General features: G+C 41.9%; 1 protein-coding gene across 1 annotated transcript in view; it reads right to left on the bottom strand.

Moving 5' to 3' along the window:
* The window catches only part of LOC115461883 (WD repeat-containing protein 41-like), a gene marked incomplete at its 5' end in the record, with an annotated part of 110182 nt that overhangs the window by 33432 nt on the left and 60004 nt on the right, over positions 1-16746 (bottom strand). Inside the window, one exon of the mRNA XM_030191943.1 lies at positions 8725-8906. Coding sequence (XP_030047803.1) covers positions 8725-8906 — 182 coding nt within the window. The remainder of the gene's footprint in view (positions 1-8724; positions 8907-16746) is intronic.

Raw genomic sequence — 16746 nt, 5'->3', positions numbered from 1 at the left:
AAAAACAATGTGCTCTTCTGCACAGCTTTTCTTACATTCAACAAGGCCATCCACATAGGGCAGTCTCTTCCTTTTTGAGAAACTGAGGGGCCCTTTTACTAAGCTGTGTAGGCACCTACGCGCTCCCAATGCGTGTCAATTTGGAGTTACTGCCTGGCTACTGTGTGGCCCGGGTGGTAAATTTTGGTTTTTTACACGCATCCTCTATGCGTGCAAGAAAATAATTTTTATTTTCCGGCGAGTGGTGGAAACCGGGCGGTAATCGTCATTCTACAGGCGTAGACCATTACCACCCGGTTAACAGGCGAGACCTTACTGCAAAGTCAATGGGTGGTGGTAAGGGCTCAGATCCAAAATGGATTCGCACCAATTTTTATTTTGCCACATGTCCATTTTCGGCCCCCCTCCCCCATAAAAAAAGGCCTTTTTTGCAGGTACGCTGAAAAATGTACCTGCATCTATCCAATACATGCGTCTACACCAGCACAGTCCATTTTTCAGCGCACCTTAGTAAAAGGATCCCTGAGGAAGCAAGGGGATACCATTTCATTCCTCTTCTTGAAGTTCTAACTGGAATGTCCAAGAGAATACTTAACCTACAAAGGGCCAGATTCTATATAAGGTGTGACACATAGAACGCATTAAATTGTGCGTGCAGCCAATTTATGTGTGCTATTCAACTGAGTAACGCGCCAGTTAGTCATGATAATTGGCTGATAACAACCAATTATCACTAACTGGCAATAATTGGAGTTCACGCATGCTTGTTTTTAGGCGTATTCTAAGAGGCGGTGTGCATAAATTCCAATGCGTGTAGCTGAAAAGGCGGCACAGCCATGGGATGAGTGTAGGCATGTCAGGTGTGTCAATCAAATTTACACACTTTGATAGAGAATTTGGGGAATGTGTGTACGTTTAGGCTTGGGCATTTCCACAAGGTTTTCAGTGGCGTAAATGGCTGTACCTAAATGCACATACATTCCCTTGGCCTATGTGTTATTCTATAAACTGCGTCTTACTGTAGACAAGGTTTATAGACTAGCGCTACACGAATTATTACAAAGCGCCTACATTTTAGACGCCATGTATAGAATCCAGTCCAAAATGTCTTAAGCAAAAAAGTGACATATTTCCTTCAAGTAAATAAAATACCGTGTCACCTAACTGTAGAGTATTGTAACAAATAAGATGACAGGTTTTCAGCTGTGGTACTGCAGCTAGTAAATAAGCCCCATGACTTTGTTTTTTGGCCTGTCAGTTTTCCTTCTGCTCATCGGACTTCTTTCTCAGTGTAAGCTGATCTCTGTTGAGCTATGCCACCAGTACTCATATAGACTTTAAATTCTTTGGGACATGGTCTCCTCCTCTACCCTGGTGACAGGCTCCATGGAGTCATGGCAGCTCTTTGACTACCTCTGGTCCTTTGGGGAGAGGGTGGAATTAAACCTGCACTGACTTGTCTCCCTCCAGCCTACAGGATAGAAAAATCACTAAATCTTTGTGGACTGAAATCATGGCAACATTGTTGACCTTGCTAATGCTGATACTAATGCCATTTTCACAGCTGTAGGTATAACAACTGTGGCACAGTTAATTAATTCATTTACATTAATTATTAGAGTGCACATAAGATTTGAAAACAAGGGGGTCAATAATCAAAGTAATTTAAACAGCAAGAAATGGTTCCTTGCCCTTTAAATCATTTGTCCAGGTATAACTGGGCATATTCAGTGGCCCTTACTGGATAGAAAATGCCCAATTAGTGCCCAAGCCGAAACTGGTACTTTGCAAGTGTTCCAAAGGTAGAATTGGCACTTAGCCAGTTTTGCCAATATTTCGCACTTAACCGACTAGGATAACTGCATAAATAGGACTGCATAAAACACCGTTGTATTTTTAGGTGGTGCCCCAAAGACAGTTGTGTTGAATATTGCATTTAACAGACTATGCTTTAGCCGCCTCCGAAAAACCGGAAATTCAATGCTAAACCGGACATGTCTTGGCATTGAATTTTCGGGCATAACACTGGTGGCAATCAGCAAAACACTGAGTACCCATGGATAACTATTGACTCCCACATTTTTTACACTATTTTCAGATCTGATATTTTATAATGCATCCTGAAAACAAGCATCTGCCATGTGTTCCATGGCAATGAAGAATACTATTTGCCGAGAAAGCTGATCAGAAGCTAATCATACAATTGTGTAAAGCATTAACCCCTGGATTCTATATAGGCTGCCTAAATTTGGGAGCGAACAAATTAATTATCTAATTTGGCAATAATCAATTACTGACATTAACACGCACTTAATTGGCAGTAATTAGGTGTTAAGTGCAGATCTGCCCTAAGCTATAAAATGTGCACCTAAATTTTATATTACATAATTTCAAAGGAAGAACGGCCATGGGAAGGGTGTGGGTGAGTCAGAGGCGTTCACAGAAATTAGGCGCGATATTATAGGATGTCTGCATTTGTCTGGCGTAAATGCTCCTGTCCAAAGTTATCTCCAAACAGTGCGCTATGCTAGAAGTCTGTTAAGGTCATTCTGTATAGAGCACCCTTTACACAATACTAGCATAGTGAGGATCATCCCCGTGCCTAACTTTGGGTGTCATTTATTGAATTTCCCCCTATCTGACCTGCGCAAAATTAAGAACCACCTCATGTATTCTGCTGGTAGATAGGATGATAGTTTCTGGGGAACAAACTTTTAAGGGGTACATTTCATTATTAGTACTCAGCACACAGATAGAACTGGTGTTGAGAATGTATACTACCTCAAATCTCTTACATAAGTAAAATACTCAAATAGAATTCTCTTGTTGGAGACTATGTGGCGAGTGAGGGGATTTTGGACATATGTGGTGGTGGCCACACCATAAGATTCAAGATTTCTGGATGGGAATTAGAGATACTATTTTAAATACCACTGGGGTGAACCTTCCCAACTTCATAGAGGTCCTTCTATTAGGGTTTGGGACCAGGGAAGAGGCATGATCTACATCAAAAGATTAATTTACTCTTTACTATTGGCTGCTAGGTCTGTGGTAGCCAAATACAAACAATGGTCCTAAGTCATGCAGATTACTGCAACGGAATCTATGCGGGATGCAAAGAACAACTCACAAAAAAACTTCAGACCGCCCAAAATACAGCAGCTAGGCTGATATTCAGCAAAACACGCTTCGAAAGTGCCAAACCCCTTCGAGAAAAGCTGCATTGGCTCCCAATAAAAGAACGGATCATCTTCAAAATCTGCACTTTTGTCCACAAAATTATATATGCCGTAGTCCCAGGATACATGATAGACCTTATAGATCTACCAACAAGAAACAGAGTCGAATCATCAAGATCATACCTAAACCTGCACTAGCCAAATTGCAAAGGATTGAAATACAAACCAACTTACACATCCGGCTTCTCCTACATAAGCACACAACTATGGAATGGCCTCCCAAAAGCTGTGAAAACAATCCATGACCACCTGAACTTCAGGAAAACACTAAAAACCAACCTCTTCAAAAAGGCCTACCCCAACGACCCTAAGTAAACCTCTTCAACCAGAAACACAGCATGACTAATGATCGCACTGGACAATACACAATCTTCATCCCTCTGACCCTCCACATTTACCTCATGCGATTACTATACAACCTTGTATTTGTTATCAACCGACTGAGCCTGCAAATAGGTGGGAAAATGTGGAGTACAAATGCAACAAATAAAATAAAAAATAAATGTTTGGAAAAGAAATACCCCACCCTCCAAAGCATAATGTCTGGTAAAAGTATGAGATTTTTCAATTCAATAAACATGGGATGTTTACTGAATAGAGTTGAGGAAAGATATTTAAAGCTTCTGGAATGGGATGTGTCCAATGAGTGAGCTTACTGCCTGCAGCTTTCTGACTGCAAACAAGTTGGATTTTTTTTGTGTGTTCTTTTTTTGAGCCAATGAGAAAAGGGAGAAAGATGGGATTGGGTTTGTATATTTGTTTTACTAATACACTGTGTTCTATATAAGTGGTACCGAGTGGACTTACAAACTTACGACTGTGCTTTAGTTTACCTTTGATTACAGGAAGATGCCGTATCAAGGGGCACATGACCTTTATTCTGTATTGTGATTATGCTTGTTTCTTTTTCTCTTTCCGTGTATTCAATTTAAATAAATTCTTGTATACTGCTAATATTCCCTTTCCAGGGTTCAGTGCAGTTTACATTCTAGGTGAGACAAAGAAAATAGTGCTAGTGTGAAGTTTGAGAAACATTAGGGACCACTGGATAAATGCATGACACTAAAAACATTAGGGAAAGGATAATGGATGATACTAGGGGGTAGAAGTCACGATGGATTGTTATGAAGCAGTTTTTGGGAAGAGAAAGGTTTTTAGCCTCTTCCTGAAGTTGAGGTAGCCGTTTTCTGTTCTGATGGGAATAGTTAGCAAGCTCTATATTTTGACTCCAAGATCGGGGGGAACAGAGAGCTGAAAATCATCAGATTTCAAATTGTTTTTGGAACGGTGATGCTAGCATCAGTTGTTGTTTCAGTCTGTTAGACTGGAACAAACATAGTAAAGTGGTTTTAGTCAGCAGTTCAGAGATAAAGCCCTGTAGGATTTGAAAAACTAAACAAGCAGCTTTGAACCTGAGTCTTTCTGCTATGGGAAGCCAGTGCAGTTTGTTTAGATGAGTTGAAACACTAGTAAATCTATTCAATCTGTATATTAGTCTAGCACCTGTGTTCTGTATGATCTGCATTTTTTTCTGATATTGACACTTAATACCAAGAAATAGAACATTAAAATAATCCAAGTGAGGTTGGACTAACATTTGGACTAGTAGTGCGAAGGCTTTTTGGTCGAAAAATGATCTGACTAGACGTATCTGTCTCATTTTGAATAGTGTTTTCTTCCATAGCTGGTTAATATGGGAAGCAAAGGTGAGTGATGAAGAGTCAAGCAAGACCCCTAGTTCTCTGGTTTCAGATTAGACTGTAAAGATTTGACCACTGGTCAAAGATATTGATGATGGGATCTCGACTCCCTGATTTCGGAACCACAGGACCTTGGTTTTTTTCAACATTCAATTTCAGTTTATTGGTCAGGGCCCAGGTGCTGACAGCAGTCATACCATTTGCTACAGACTGAGTTGGATCTATGTTTGATGCTGTCACTGGTAAGAGAAGCATGAAGTCATCTGCATAGGATAATAGTAGTTCATTAAGTCCCAGGTGTATTGAGGCAAGGGATGACATAAAGAGATTGAACAGGATAGGTGAGGGGGGGGGATCCCTGCAAGACCCCGCAGTTAGGAGACCAGAAGTTGGAAAGTTGGTTGTTTTGTTTGACAGAATAACTTTGATCTGAAAGGAATTCGCTGAACCATTTGAACACAGTCCCTGTTATGCCTATCTGATCCAGGCGTTTGAGCAGCAACATGTGGTCAACCGCATCAAATGCCGCCAATATATCGAACTGGAGAATTACTTGGTCGCCTTTGCACAGATGACGTTTGACATATGTAGTTAGAACTAGCAACAATGTTTCCCTACTATGTGATGATCTGAAGACAAATTGTGACCAGTGTAAAATAGAAACTTTTCCAGATATAAAGAGAGATGTTTATTAATGTAGGTTTCTAATACTTTAGTAAAAAGGGTTATGCTCGCCACTGGACGGTAGTTTGCAGGTGATGTTACATCTAGCCCAGATCCCTTCAGTAGTGGAGTGAGAACAATTTTGCCCACGCCGGGAAGAAGAGAGTCAGTTTTTAATAGCTCACTGAGATTATTGAATAGCCAGTTTACTGCTTCCAAACAGATGGATTCGAGTAGGTGTTTTGGGCATTGATCCAGGGAGCTGTTAGCACTGGAGCATTTCAACAGCATTGATCTTACATCCTCAGCTGTTAGTGGTTGAAAAGAGTCCCAGTTTTGGTCAGTTTTGAGTGCTTGGTTTGTAGGATCTCCATCAATTAAGGTTGAGCTACAGGATGGACTATTTTCCTCTGTTGGTATAGCTTTAGATAGTTGGGACCTAATTTGGAGAATCTTATTGGCGAAATGATCAGCTAGGTCTTGGGTGGTGGGACATGTTTTCTGTGAATGTTCATCCTTATTAGTGGAAGCTACTGTTTTAACTAAGAAGAAAAGTTTTTGTTGTAAGGATCATCTTGACCTATTAGGCTGCTATAGTATTGGCGTTTGGAGTCAGCTACCTTCTTTTTCTAGCAATGGAAGGCTGACTTCCATTTGGATTTATCAGTAGTATCTTTATTCTTTCTCCATTGCTTTCAAGGCATCTACATTCCTTTTTTAGGATGGATAGTTCCTCTGTAAACCATGGCAAATTTCTGGATGTCTTGACCTTTTTAGTGGTAAATGAAGCAATTTTGTCTAGTATGGCTTTTACCTTGGAGTCCCAGCATGATTTGATCGAACCATGTGTAGGAGATGCAGTAGTGAGGGACTCTGTTAGCTCAGACCAGAAAATGGCCTCGTTAATTTTACCTCTGGTGGAGATGAGTTTGGATGACTTGTGTCTGGTTAAGCTGAACTGAGTCTGTGCCTGCCTCGGCTCAGTGGAACCATGCCCACGTTCCAGAGCATCGAGGTACAGCCCTACCCTCAGACTCTGGGGAAGCTTCCTCCCCCGACGTCAAGTACAGTACTGTATGTGTTGATGTTGACGTCGACACCCTTTGAAGCACTGGTGCCAAGGATCTCTCCACAGTCATGGATGGAGCCTCAGGAAGAATCTGAGGCTGATCTGCAATTGGTGCAAGTGTCCTCTATACCTGAGCATACTGCAACTGCAGCATCTACGCCAGCTCCTTCCCGAGCATGGCTCAGTACAGCTCATTGAAGGAAGGCATCGGCAAAGGCAGGGCAACTGGGAATGAGACAGGCTGAGAAGGCATCAGTGCCGAACCATAAGCGGGAAGCTGGCTGCTCGGGGACTTGCACAACGGCACCTCTACCAAAGAGGGGGAGCACTCCTCCCCAGTGCCAGCATTTCTTGGGTACCGGCAATGCCGATGCCCCAGAGCTCCCGGCACTGTGTGTCAATGAGGACTGATGCTTATGCTTCTTGGGCTTCCCCTGATGCTCAGCACTGCGGTCCTTCAGCGCTGACATGGATGTTGAACCTGTGCACATCCTCAGTGTCAGGTCCGATGCTGACCGGTCCTCATACCTACTTTCAACCTCTGATGTCGAGAGATGGAGACTTCCTCATTGATGGTGCACTCCCACTGGCAGTCAAAGTCTTAGGCAGCTATCAAGGTCAATGCTTCTGGTGCTATTGTCGATGGATCAGCCTTTGAGGAGCCAACAAGTCTCTCCTGCTGGACCTGCTGCCCTCTGTATCCTCATTTGCAAACAGAGAGAACAAGAGTTAGGCTCATGGTCAGGCCCAAACAACCCGATACACCAAGAGTTTGGGGTCATCACAGAAATCCCCCAATTATACTGGGCGCACATTTTGAAGCCACTGAAGTTCTTCTTGTACACCGAGAAAAGAATTGTGGCCAAATTAAACTCCTTAAGTGTGAACTGTAAAAAGAGGCAGCATTCAAACTGAGGTTGGTGCTCCGACCTAAACAGGCTTAGCAACCCGTGAAAAATAAAGAAAACTTGAAGAGCTGAAAACACTACAAAAATTAAAGGGAAACAGAATAAAATAACCAGAAAGGAAAAATAATCATGAAGGGACAAAAAAATACCCATACAGGAAGGCACCAAGAGGAAAATACAATAATGCATCCTCCCTGCTCCATGGAAAAATAAAGACTGAGGGACCCTTTCTTGCAGCACATGCGCAGTGAGATGCTGCTAGAAAATACTGTATTAATCTCTCTAATCAGCATTTGTACCAGGCTCCACTGAATGACATCACCCAGCTGTGAGAATACAACTGCTTGCCCTTGGAGAAATGCGGTTATCCTAGCCGGCTAAGTGCCAACTCCGCCCCTGGAACACCCACACGTGGGCGCTAACTGGACATTTTCAGCAGCTCTATCCAGTGAAAGGCTGCTGAATAATGCCCATTTAGCCCTGGAAAAGTGATTTAAAGAGACCAGGAGCCATTTCTGGCCATTTAAATTTCTTTGAATATTGACCCCCAATGTTGTTCAAATTTCATACACACTCAAATAATTAATATGAGTGAATTTTGGCTGTGCCACAGTTGTTATACCAGCAGTTGTGAAAATGGCATTAGCATCAGCATTAGCAAGGTCAACAATGTTGCCATGACTTCAATCCACAAGGATTCATGGATTCTGATCCCGTAGACTAGAAGGAGAAAAGTCAGTGCAGATTTAATTCCACCCCCTCCCCAAGAGACCAGAGGTATTCAAAGAGCTACCATAACTCCAGGGAACCTGACCCATGCCCCCATGAATTTAAATTCTATACGAGTACGGTGGCATAGCTCAACAGAGATCAGTTCACACTGAGAAAGAAACCCATGAGCAGAAGAAAAACTGACAGGCCAAAAAAAAAGTCATGGGGCTTATTTACTAGCTGCAGTAACACAGCTGAAAACCAGTCATCTTATTTGTTACAATATCCTACAGGTATAAATTTTAAAGTATACACACAACACATCCCCAAATTCTACTTATTTCTTATTTTCAGTGGCCATAATGTGAAGAAAAAGTAAACCTAGACTAATAGGTTTATAAAACTAACATAAATTGACACTTGGCTGGTCTTACTTCTCCATCTGTTGTAAAATGCTGAACTGAAATTTCCTTTTGCTTCTGTAGTTTTATTTCTTGCATTGCCTCGTGAGGTGAAGAGGTATCCCAGAAACTGCGCTCATAAGCTAGCACTGTCCAGTCCAATGCATCCCAGACTATCAGCTCACCCACAAGGGAGCCACTGACAAAGGTCAGCTCTGTACAAATACAAAAATAGAGACATAAAGCAATCTGCTACAACAGAGATATAGGTGAAGAAAATAAATAAATAAAACAAAGAAAAGAAAATAAGAATGCATTTTTATTAGATTAACTTAATACATTTTTTGACTAGCTTTCACAAGGCAATACCTTCTTCCTCAGTCCAGAAATGAGTAAATGTTGACAAATATCAGAATATATGGTTTATGATTTATTAGGACCTGCTATACCGCTCTAGCTGCCAACTGCCATGGCACAGCAGAGCGTCGTACAATCTAAAAAATTCCAGAAGAGAAAGGAACGCAATTGAAAATAGGAAAGGCACACATTCAAACTAAAAATATAAGAGGTTAGAAGTGAAAAACATTAGAGCAGAGGCAAATTTAGCAGTCCCAGCTATCACATACCAGGGAATCTGATGGGAGTCGCCACTATGAGAGAGCAGTAGTGTGTTCCAAGTGTGAGGACAAAGTGAAACATAAAAGCATTTCAATGACAGTGTCATGGGAAGAATTAGGGGTGGGGGGAGAGGGGGTTGGGTGAAAAACGGAGAGATGGATGGTTTCTCAGAGGGTCACAAAGCAGTATAATTTTATGGTTTCTAATTTAACAGCACCCAAAACAGGAAAAATCAACCTTACATGCGATTGTCCTGCGCTGATTTGTTCAGATGCTATTGCATATTTTGTGTGATACATCTAAAAGTTTTCCAATCATTTAACCTTTTGGGTGCTTGTTTATACAACACTCTGTTGCAGAAGCATTTGTTGATTTTTCATGTGCACCTCGCTGCTTCAACTCTCAGTGGCCATTTTGAATTGGCGCCAGGACCGTCAGCACTCAGCATTGCAAGGGGGACAGGATGCAGGGCAGCGCTCTGGGCAGGAAAGAGGGAGCTCTTAACTGCCCCGAAGAGGTCACTAGACCACCAGGGCAGTAGAGTAAGTAAGGGGAGGGGAGGCTAGGATAGGACACCATTAGGCCAAAAAGAGGACATGTCCGGGTAAAACCGGACATATGGTAACCCTATGTTCCAGTCTAACAGACTGAAACAACAACTGAAGCTAGCATCACCGTTCCAAACGACAATTCGAAATCAGAAGATTTTTCAGCTCTCTATTCCCTGTTCTTGGAGTTAAAATATGGAACTCTCTACCTATTCCCATCAGCAGGGCCGGCCCTAGGGTTTCTAACGCCCTCCTGCAGTCTATTAGTCGGCGCCCCTACCCATCCAGGGATCACTATGGCTCCGCCCCCACAGTAGACACACCCCTTTTACCAGCCATGGCATCATCATTGAAAATATTACACCAGTATAGAAGAAAAATAACTTAGCACACAGACCAGGAATTAGGAGAACAGACAGTCTTGCCAACTCTGAAAAACAATGTGTTATCAAAATTTCAGAATCTAACAAACAGATCCCTATTCAGACACTTGGCCTTGCAGTCACACATGTAGAACAGAGATAGCCCCTCTTCAAATTCTTCAAAAATTAACCTGAAATCCTAAGAAGTTAGACTTTGCATGCAGCACAATAGTCTTCCCATCCAGCACAGCTTAGGATCTAGCTAGGGCAGACTTAATCTGCATAAACTAACATATTCTATAGTCTGATTGGACAGACTAACAGGAGTTACTGAAGTGGGAATGAGAGATAGGAGATTGGTGATGGTTAGGAATTGAAAGCAGCCATCTAGCCCTCCTGTCCTGTGAGTTGCTGTGTTGGGGTGGGGGTGGAAAAGGGTGGGTCAGGTGCAGCACTACACAGCGGTCTCTGACAAAACAAGGGTCCAGGCTGTGCTGTGCTGTCTCTGAGCCCTCTCTAGGCTGGATTCCAGCTCCTGGTTTCACTCTCAATCCCAGTGTGTTTGGAGCAGTGAGGTCCTCTGACAAACACAACAGGAGGATATTTCTCTGCTTGGGAGGGGGGAGGGGACTGGACAGAGAGCTGACAGCTCCTGCTTTGGAGCCAGACTGAGATGAGCAGGAGAGATTAGATAAACAAAAGCCTCAGCAGGCGCCCTTGAAGGCAAACACCCTCCTGCAATGCATAGCCTGCTTACCGGGTTTGACCGGCCCTGCCCATCAGAACAGAAAACAAATACCTCAACTTCAGGATGAGGCTAAAAATCTTTCTCTTCCCAAAGACTGCTTCATAACAATCTATCATGACTTCTACCCTCTAGTATCATCCATTATCCTTTCCTTAAAGTTTTTAGTGTCATGCATTACACCAATGGCCTCTAATGTTTCTCACACCTCACACTAACACTGTTTGCTTTCATTTCATGTAGAATGTAAACCGCACTGAACCCTGGAAAGGGGATATTAGCGGTATACAAGAATTGAATTGAAGCACCGACGGAAAAAAACTTGACACAGAGCTGTGTTTCAGCGTAGAGATGCCTGCTTCAGGAGTCATATAATCTTATTACTTCCTTCTTCGGCTGCTAAAGCAGGAGGGGGCCAGAGCCTGAGGTTGGGGGGGGGGGGGGGAGCAATTTTGGTCTACCACCTCCCCCACCGCGCTTTCCTGCCCCGAAAAGGTCACCAGACCACCAGGGTAGTAAAGTAAGGTAAGGGGAAGAAGACACCCTTAGGGGGGGTGTGATGGGGGGGGGTGAAAGGGGTGGGTGTGTGAAAGGGGGTGGGGTGTGGTGGGGCAGGGCAGGGTGTGGTGGGGCGGGGCATGTGTCCTCTTTTTTGGGGGGGACCAAATATGGTAATTCTACTGGAACAGACATAGCAAAGTGGTCTTAGCATTTCAAAGGTGAAGCCCTATAGGACTTGAAAAACAAAACAAGCAGCTTTGAACCTGAGTCTGTCTGCTACGGGAATCCAGTGCAGTTTGTTTAGATGAGTTGAAACAGTAGTATATCTATTCTATCTGTATAAAAGTCTAGCAGCTGTGTTCTGTATGATTTGCAATTTTTTTCTGATATTGACACATAATACCAAGAAACAAAACATTACAGTAACCCAAGTGAGGTAGAACTAACGTTTGGACTAGTAGTGTGAAGGTTTTTTTTAGTCTAAGAATGATCTGACTAGTAGAAGTAGCTGTCTCATTTTGAATAGTGTTTTCTTCCACAGCTGGTTAAATATATATATATTTTTTGTTACATTTGTACCCCGCGCTTTTCCCACTCATGGCAGGCTCAGTGCGGCTTACATGGGGCAATGGAGGGTTAAGTGACTTGCCCAGAGTCACAAGGAGCTGCCTGTGCCTGAAGTGGGAATCGAACTCAGTTCCTCAGTTCCCCAGGACCAAAGTCCACCACCCTAACCACTAGGCCACTCCTCCACTATGGGAAGCGAAGGTGAGTGAAGAATCAAGCAAGACCCCTAGTACTCTGGTTTCAGATTCGACTGTAAAGATTTGACCACTGGTTAAAAATACTGATGATGGGACATCAACTCCCTGATTTTGGAACCAAAGGACATTGGTTTTTTGCACATTTAATTTCAGTTTATTGGTCAGGGCCCAGGTGTTAACAAATAATATTTGTTTCATTTCTTAGATTTTGTTGGAAGGCTATTTGTCCAACCCTACTTTGTCTGTACTTTATAGGAAAAACAGATCTTTGTTTAGTCCTGTCTGGCGAGTGTCAAAATATTTTAGCATTTTGACTTCAAAAGGTCTTCATTCCTGGATTGTTTTAAAATTTCTTTTTAGTATTTTCACCATAAAGTAATTGATGCAGTGCTCTGGCTTTGTAAGGTGCTGTCCCACAGAAGTGGCATCCTGGTTGGCACTGTAGTGTTTAATGTGATATCTGTGTAAGTTGAGTCTTGTTTTTATTATCTGGTTTGTCTGTCCAATACAGTATCCCGCTTCACTCCTTTTGCATTGAATGATATATACCACATTTGAAGATAAGCATGTGTAGAATCCCCTTATGCTGAATTCTTTTCCCATGAGTGACTGTGGGGTCCTGCAATTTCTGCTGGCACAATTTGCAGCTTAGTATATAGCAGGAACACGTGCCATTCTCTTCTTTTTTTTTAGCTTTTGCTGGGAGCTTGCTTTTCACTAATTTTTGCTTCAGATTAGAGTGGTTGTCGAAAGGACAGCTTGGAACTGCGTTTATAGAATTTGCACTTAGCGCACATCATTTTGGCACCATTTACAGAATATATCCCTATATGTAACTGCAAAGAAACTATGGGGTCCTTTTACTAAGTTGTGGTAAAAGAGGCTCTGCGCTAGAAGTGGTGGCCATTTTTGCCACACGCTGTGGTAAAAAGGCCGAAAAAAGAAATGGCCATGTGGTAAGACTGCACTTATCGCGTGGCCACATGGGGGGAGGGGGAGCACTTATCGCCATCTATTAAGATGGCCGTAAGTGCTCCTGCACCAACACGGTGCTGCCTGATTACTGCTGGGTAACTCCTGTGATTAAAAAATAGGACCTATTTTCCCTAACACCGGAAATGCCATGTACTGGGGGTGGAAGTACCACTGGCGTCCGTGTTGGGCCGGCGGCAGTTCCAGATTGCTGCACGATGGGCTTACCACTGCTTAGTAAAAGGGCCGCTATATGAATTTATGTACATGCTTCTACCGTGTCCTAATATTTGTGTTACCATATTGTTATTTCTGTAATGTCAAGATTTTCTTCTCAATAAAATGTTTGGAAATTCATTAATAAAGAAAATTCAGTGGAAGGGTCTGAAGACAGAACTGAAGTATTCAAAAGTATAGTGGGATAATTTTGTGGCAAACATCAAATTAAAATGTTCCTAAGAGTCACTGACTAGAATAAAGAAGGCAAAAGCAGATTTTCATATTCTAAAGTAGTGGTTCTCAGCCAGTGTGTTGGGACACACTGATGTGTCAACAAAAATTTGATAGACAGCACCCTTGTGCTTTTCTTAACATGTGTGTGTGGGCTGGGGAGAGATGAGAACCAGGAGGTTGAATAATTGATCTACATAACTAGTCCGTTCTCCTGTCATCAGCACCAACTGGAAATGTTGCAGGCCTATGGTGCACCCCTCTCCTCCACCCCCGCTGTCACCACCATTGAATCTGTATTACTCTTGCATCATTGTCAGCAGCAGTGAAATGATATATAGGGTTTTTTCTTTGTTCAGCTGTGAATTGTAGTGTATCATGCACGTGAATATTATCTGTTAGCTGTATCAAAACAGAAAAAAGGTTGAGAACCACTGTAAAGGCATACAGGTTCCCTCTTGTGGTCAAAATGTTTTGTTTTCATTGAAGAGAAACTATACATCAAATGGTGTAAGCTGTAGATTACAGCAAGAAAGGCTGAAACTTACATGCTATCTTCCTTAAGTTTATGAAGTTAGAAGCTGTGGATTTTAATATCCGAGGAAATCTTGAGAAGGGGAGTGAGGCAGACTTCAAAAAGATTATTTCTTTCCCTATGGTTAACCAGGTCATAGACTGGAGTTTAGTCTTCAAACTAATGAATGACAGATTAGGCTGGATAATGTGCTTGTGGATGAAGTATCTTGGTCAGATATCTCTTGGTGCAATTTAAGCTGTTGAAATCAAGCATAAGAATACCCCCTCAAAGGACGGAAGTAATTAAGGCTAGAGATGGTAATAATGAGATAATGTGACAAAAGAAATTAAATTTTAGCAAACAGAGCAATTTATGAGGGAGAGAGGTCTGTCTGGAATGGTTATATGGAGAAAAACTCTGAACCAACTGGTCCTAGAAAGACAGGTGGTCTGAAAAAAGCAGAACATCAGCCCCATGGTATCAACAGGACTTATCTCTTCTTAAGTGTCAGGTTCGCTATCAACAACACATGATTGAAGGACTGTTCAGCTCTAAATTTCCTGGCACACCAGGCTGTAGTCAAACAATATAAGGAGGCCATACGGAAGGCTAACACAGAATATTTTGCTGCTTGTTTGGAGGGGATGGAAAGTAAGCAGAGGAAAATTTGTCTTTTTTTTTTTGACAGTCTATCTGTGTATTTGGCTGCATGAGGTTCCCCCTCCCTGAAAAAAAAGGTGAATGATATATTAAGGAGGTTCTAAGAAAGATATGGAGGAAAACATTTGTCTTTATTCAGACATATAGTGGGTGAAGACGATGACTTTTTCTGGACTTGCATAATGGGACATGTATTTGTTTATATGATTTTATGCTTTTACGTTTGTAATTTATAATCCACTTAGATGTTAGATGGAATAGAAATATTAAAGAAGATAGCTGGGGAGGTACAGTCACTGGAGGTTTAATTTCAAATCACTGCTACTTTTGGAATGAGAGATTTAACTTCTATGTTACATATTGGCCTAACTGATAAGAGATGCAGGGGAATGGATAGTGCTTTGCACAGCAACCTTTGCTATTTCTATTTTTGAGGCCAGCTATGTGCCATTTATACTGAAGGAAGTAGTAGTGAAACTAATCCTGAAGAACCTTTACGTTAGATCCACTGGTATTAAAGAATTATTGATCTACCTCAAACCTACCATTTCTTCCTAAGTTAGGGCATGTGGTAATATATCAGTATTTACTGTCATTTTTAGAAGATACAGGGTTGTTTAATTTTTTTTGAGGGGGGGAAGGTTTGCCAGATAAGTCTGGATTTTAGAATGACCACTTGCAAAGATATAGTTCTGGTTGCTTTATCAGATATAATGTGGAGGTATACAGATAAGGGGGAAAGACTCTTACATGGTCCTCCTGGATCTGTCTTCAACTTTTCACATGGTTTGCCATGGATTACTGACGAATTGTCTCAGTTAGATAGAACTTGAATGGAGAGTTTAGAAGGCTAGTAGAAGAGGGTACTTTGAAGTAAAAAAACAATCAGCGTTAATGTGTTTGTTGTGGGGTCCCTCAAGGTTCAGTGTTATCCCCATAACTTATGCAAGATTTATCTAGACCTGCTGTGGGATATTGTAAGGAACTTTGCCATTGACTGTTTACATATGCTGACAATATGCAGTTGTACGTACCAGTTGGGGGTTGGAGACGGACAGTGAGTGACTGGTGAAAATGAATGCTTAGGGGCAGTAGCAGAATGTTTAGCATATGCCAAGCTGAAACTGAACCCCTAGTAAATCAAAGCTTTATGGGTAAGCTGGAGGGAAACGCGCTGCTGTGCTTTCCCATCACTGGAGAGATTTTGGTTCTAAAAGAGGAGGTGGTGAAAGGGATATGTTTGGATGCCTCACTTTCCCTAGATACCCATATTATATTGGTGATTTGCGTCACCTTTCGGAGTCTGCATTTAATTAATCAAGAAACTACTTTGTGGTAGGTAAAGATTAGCCATAGCTATTCATTCTCTGGTTAGTAGTTGAACAGAGTATTGTAATGTGATATATCAAGGCAACTGCAAGCTGCTCCTTTTCTGCTTGTAGTTGATGCAATACACAGTGCCAAAGCTTTTGATTGATAAGAAGTCCAGGGACCATGTGTTTCCATCTTGGAGGCGCTCCACTGGCGCATTCAGTGTAAAGTTTTGGCATAATGTCTTCACAACAGACCCTCTTGGCAATTCTTTAGTTTACCTGCAATTTAACTACAAGTAATGTAACAAAAGGTGTTTAGCTAATAGAGGCAGAGCAGCATAGCTATTTGCTGGAAGAGTAGATTCTCAAATATGCTGAATTGACTGTGTTGGGCGATTTCAATATTCATAGGAAGTAACATTTGTAGGTCATTTGTAATCCCAGATCATTCACTCTCCAACACAGAAATTAGGAAAACAAGTTGGATCCAGCTATTAATAGATATAATACCAGTATCTTGCTCAGCCCAGTTTTTAAATACATTGTAAGAAGACTGTGCATGCTAATTTAGTTAGGAGTCATAAAATAATACAGACAGTAACTAG

The sequence above is a fragment of the Microcaecilia unicolor genome, chromosome 2 (assembly GCF_901765095.1).
Source record: "Microcaecilia unicolor chromosome 2, aMicUni1.1, whole genome shotgun sequence".
NCBI lineage: Eukaryota > Metazoa > Chordata > Amphibia > Gymnophiona > Siphonopidae > Microcaecilia > Microcaecilia unicolor.
The sequence above is the reverse complement of the archived record's forward strand: the minus strand, read 5'-3'. Positions and strand labels throughout refer to the sequence as shown.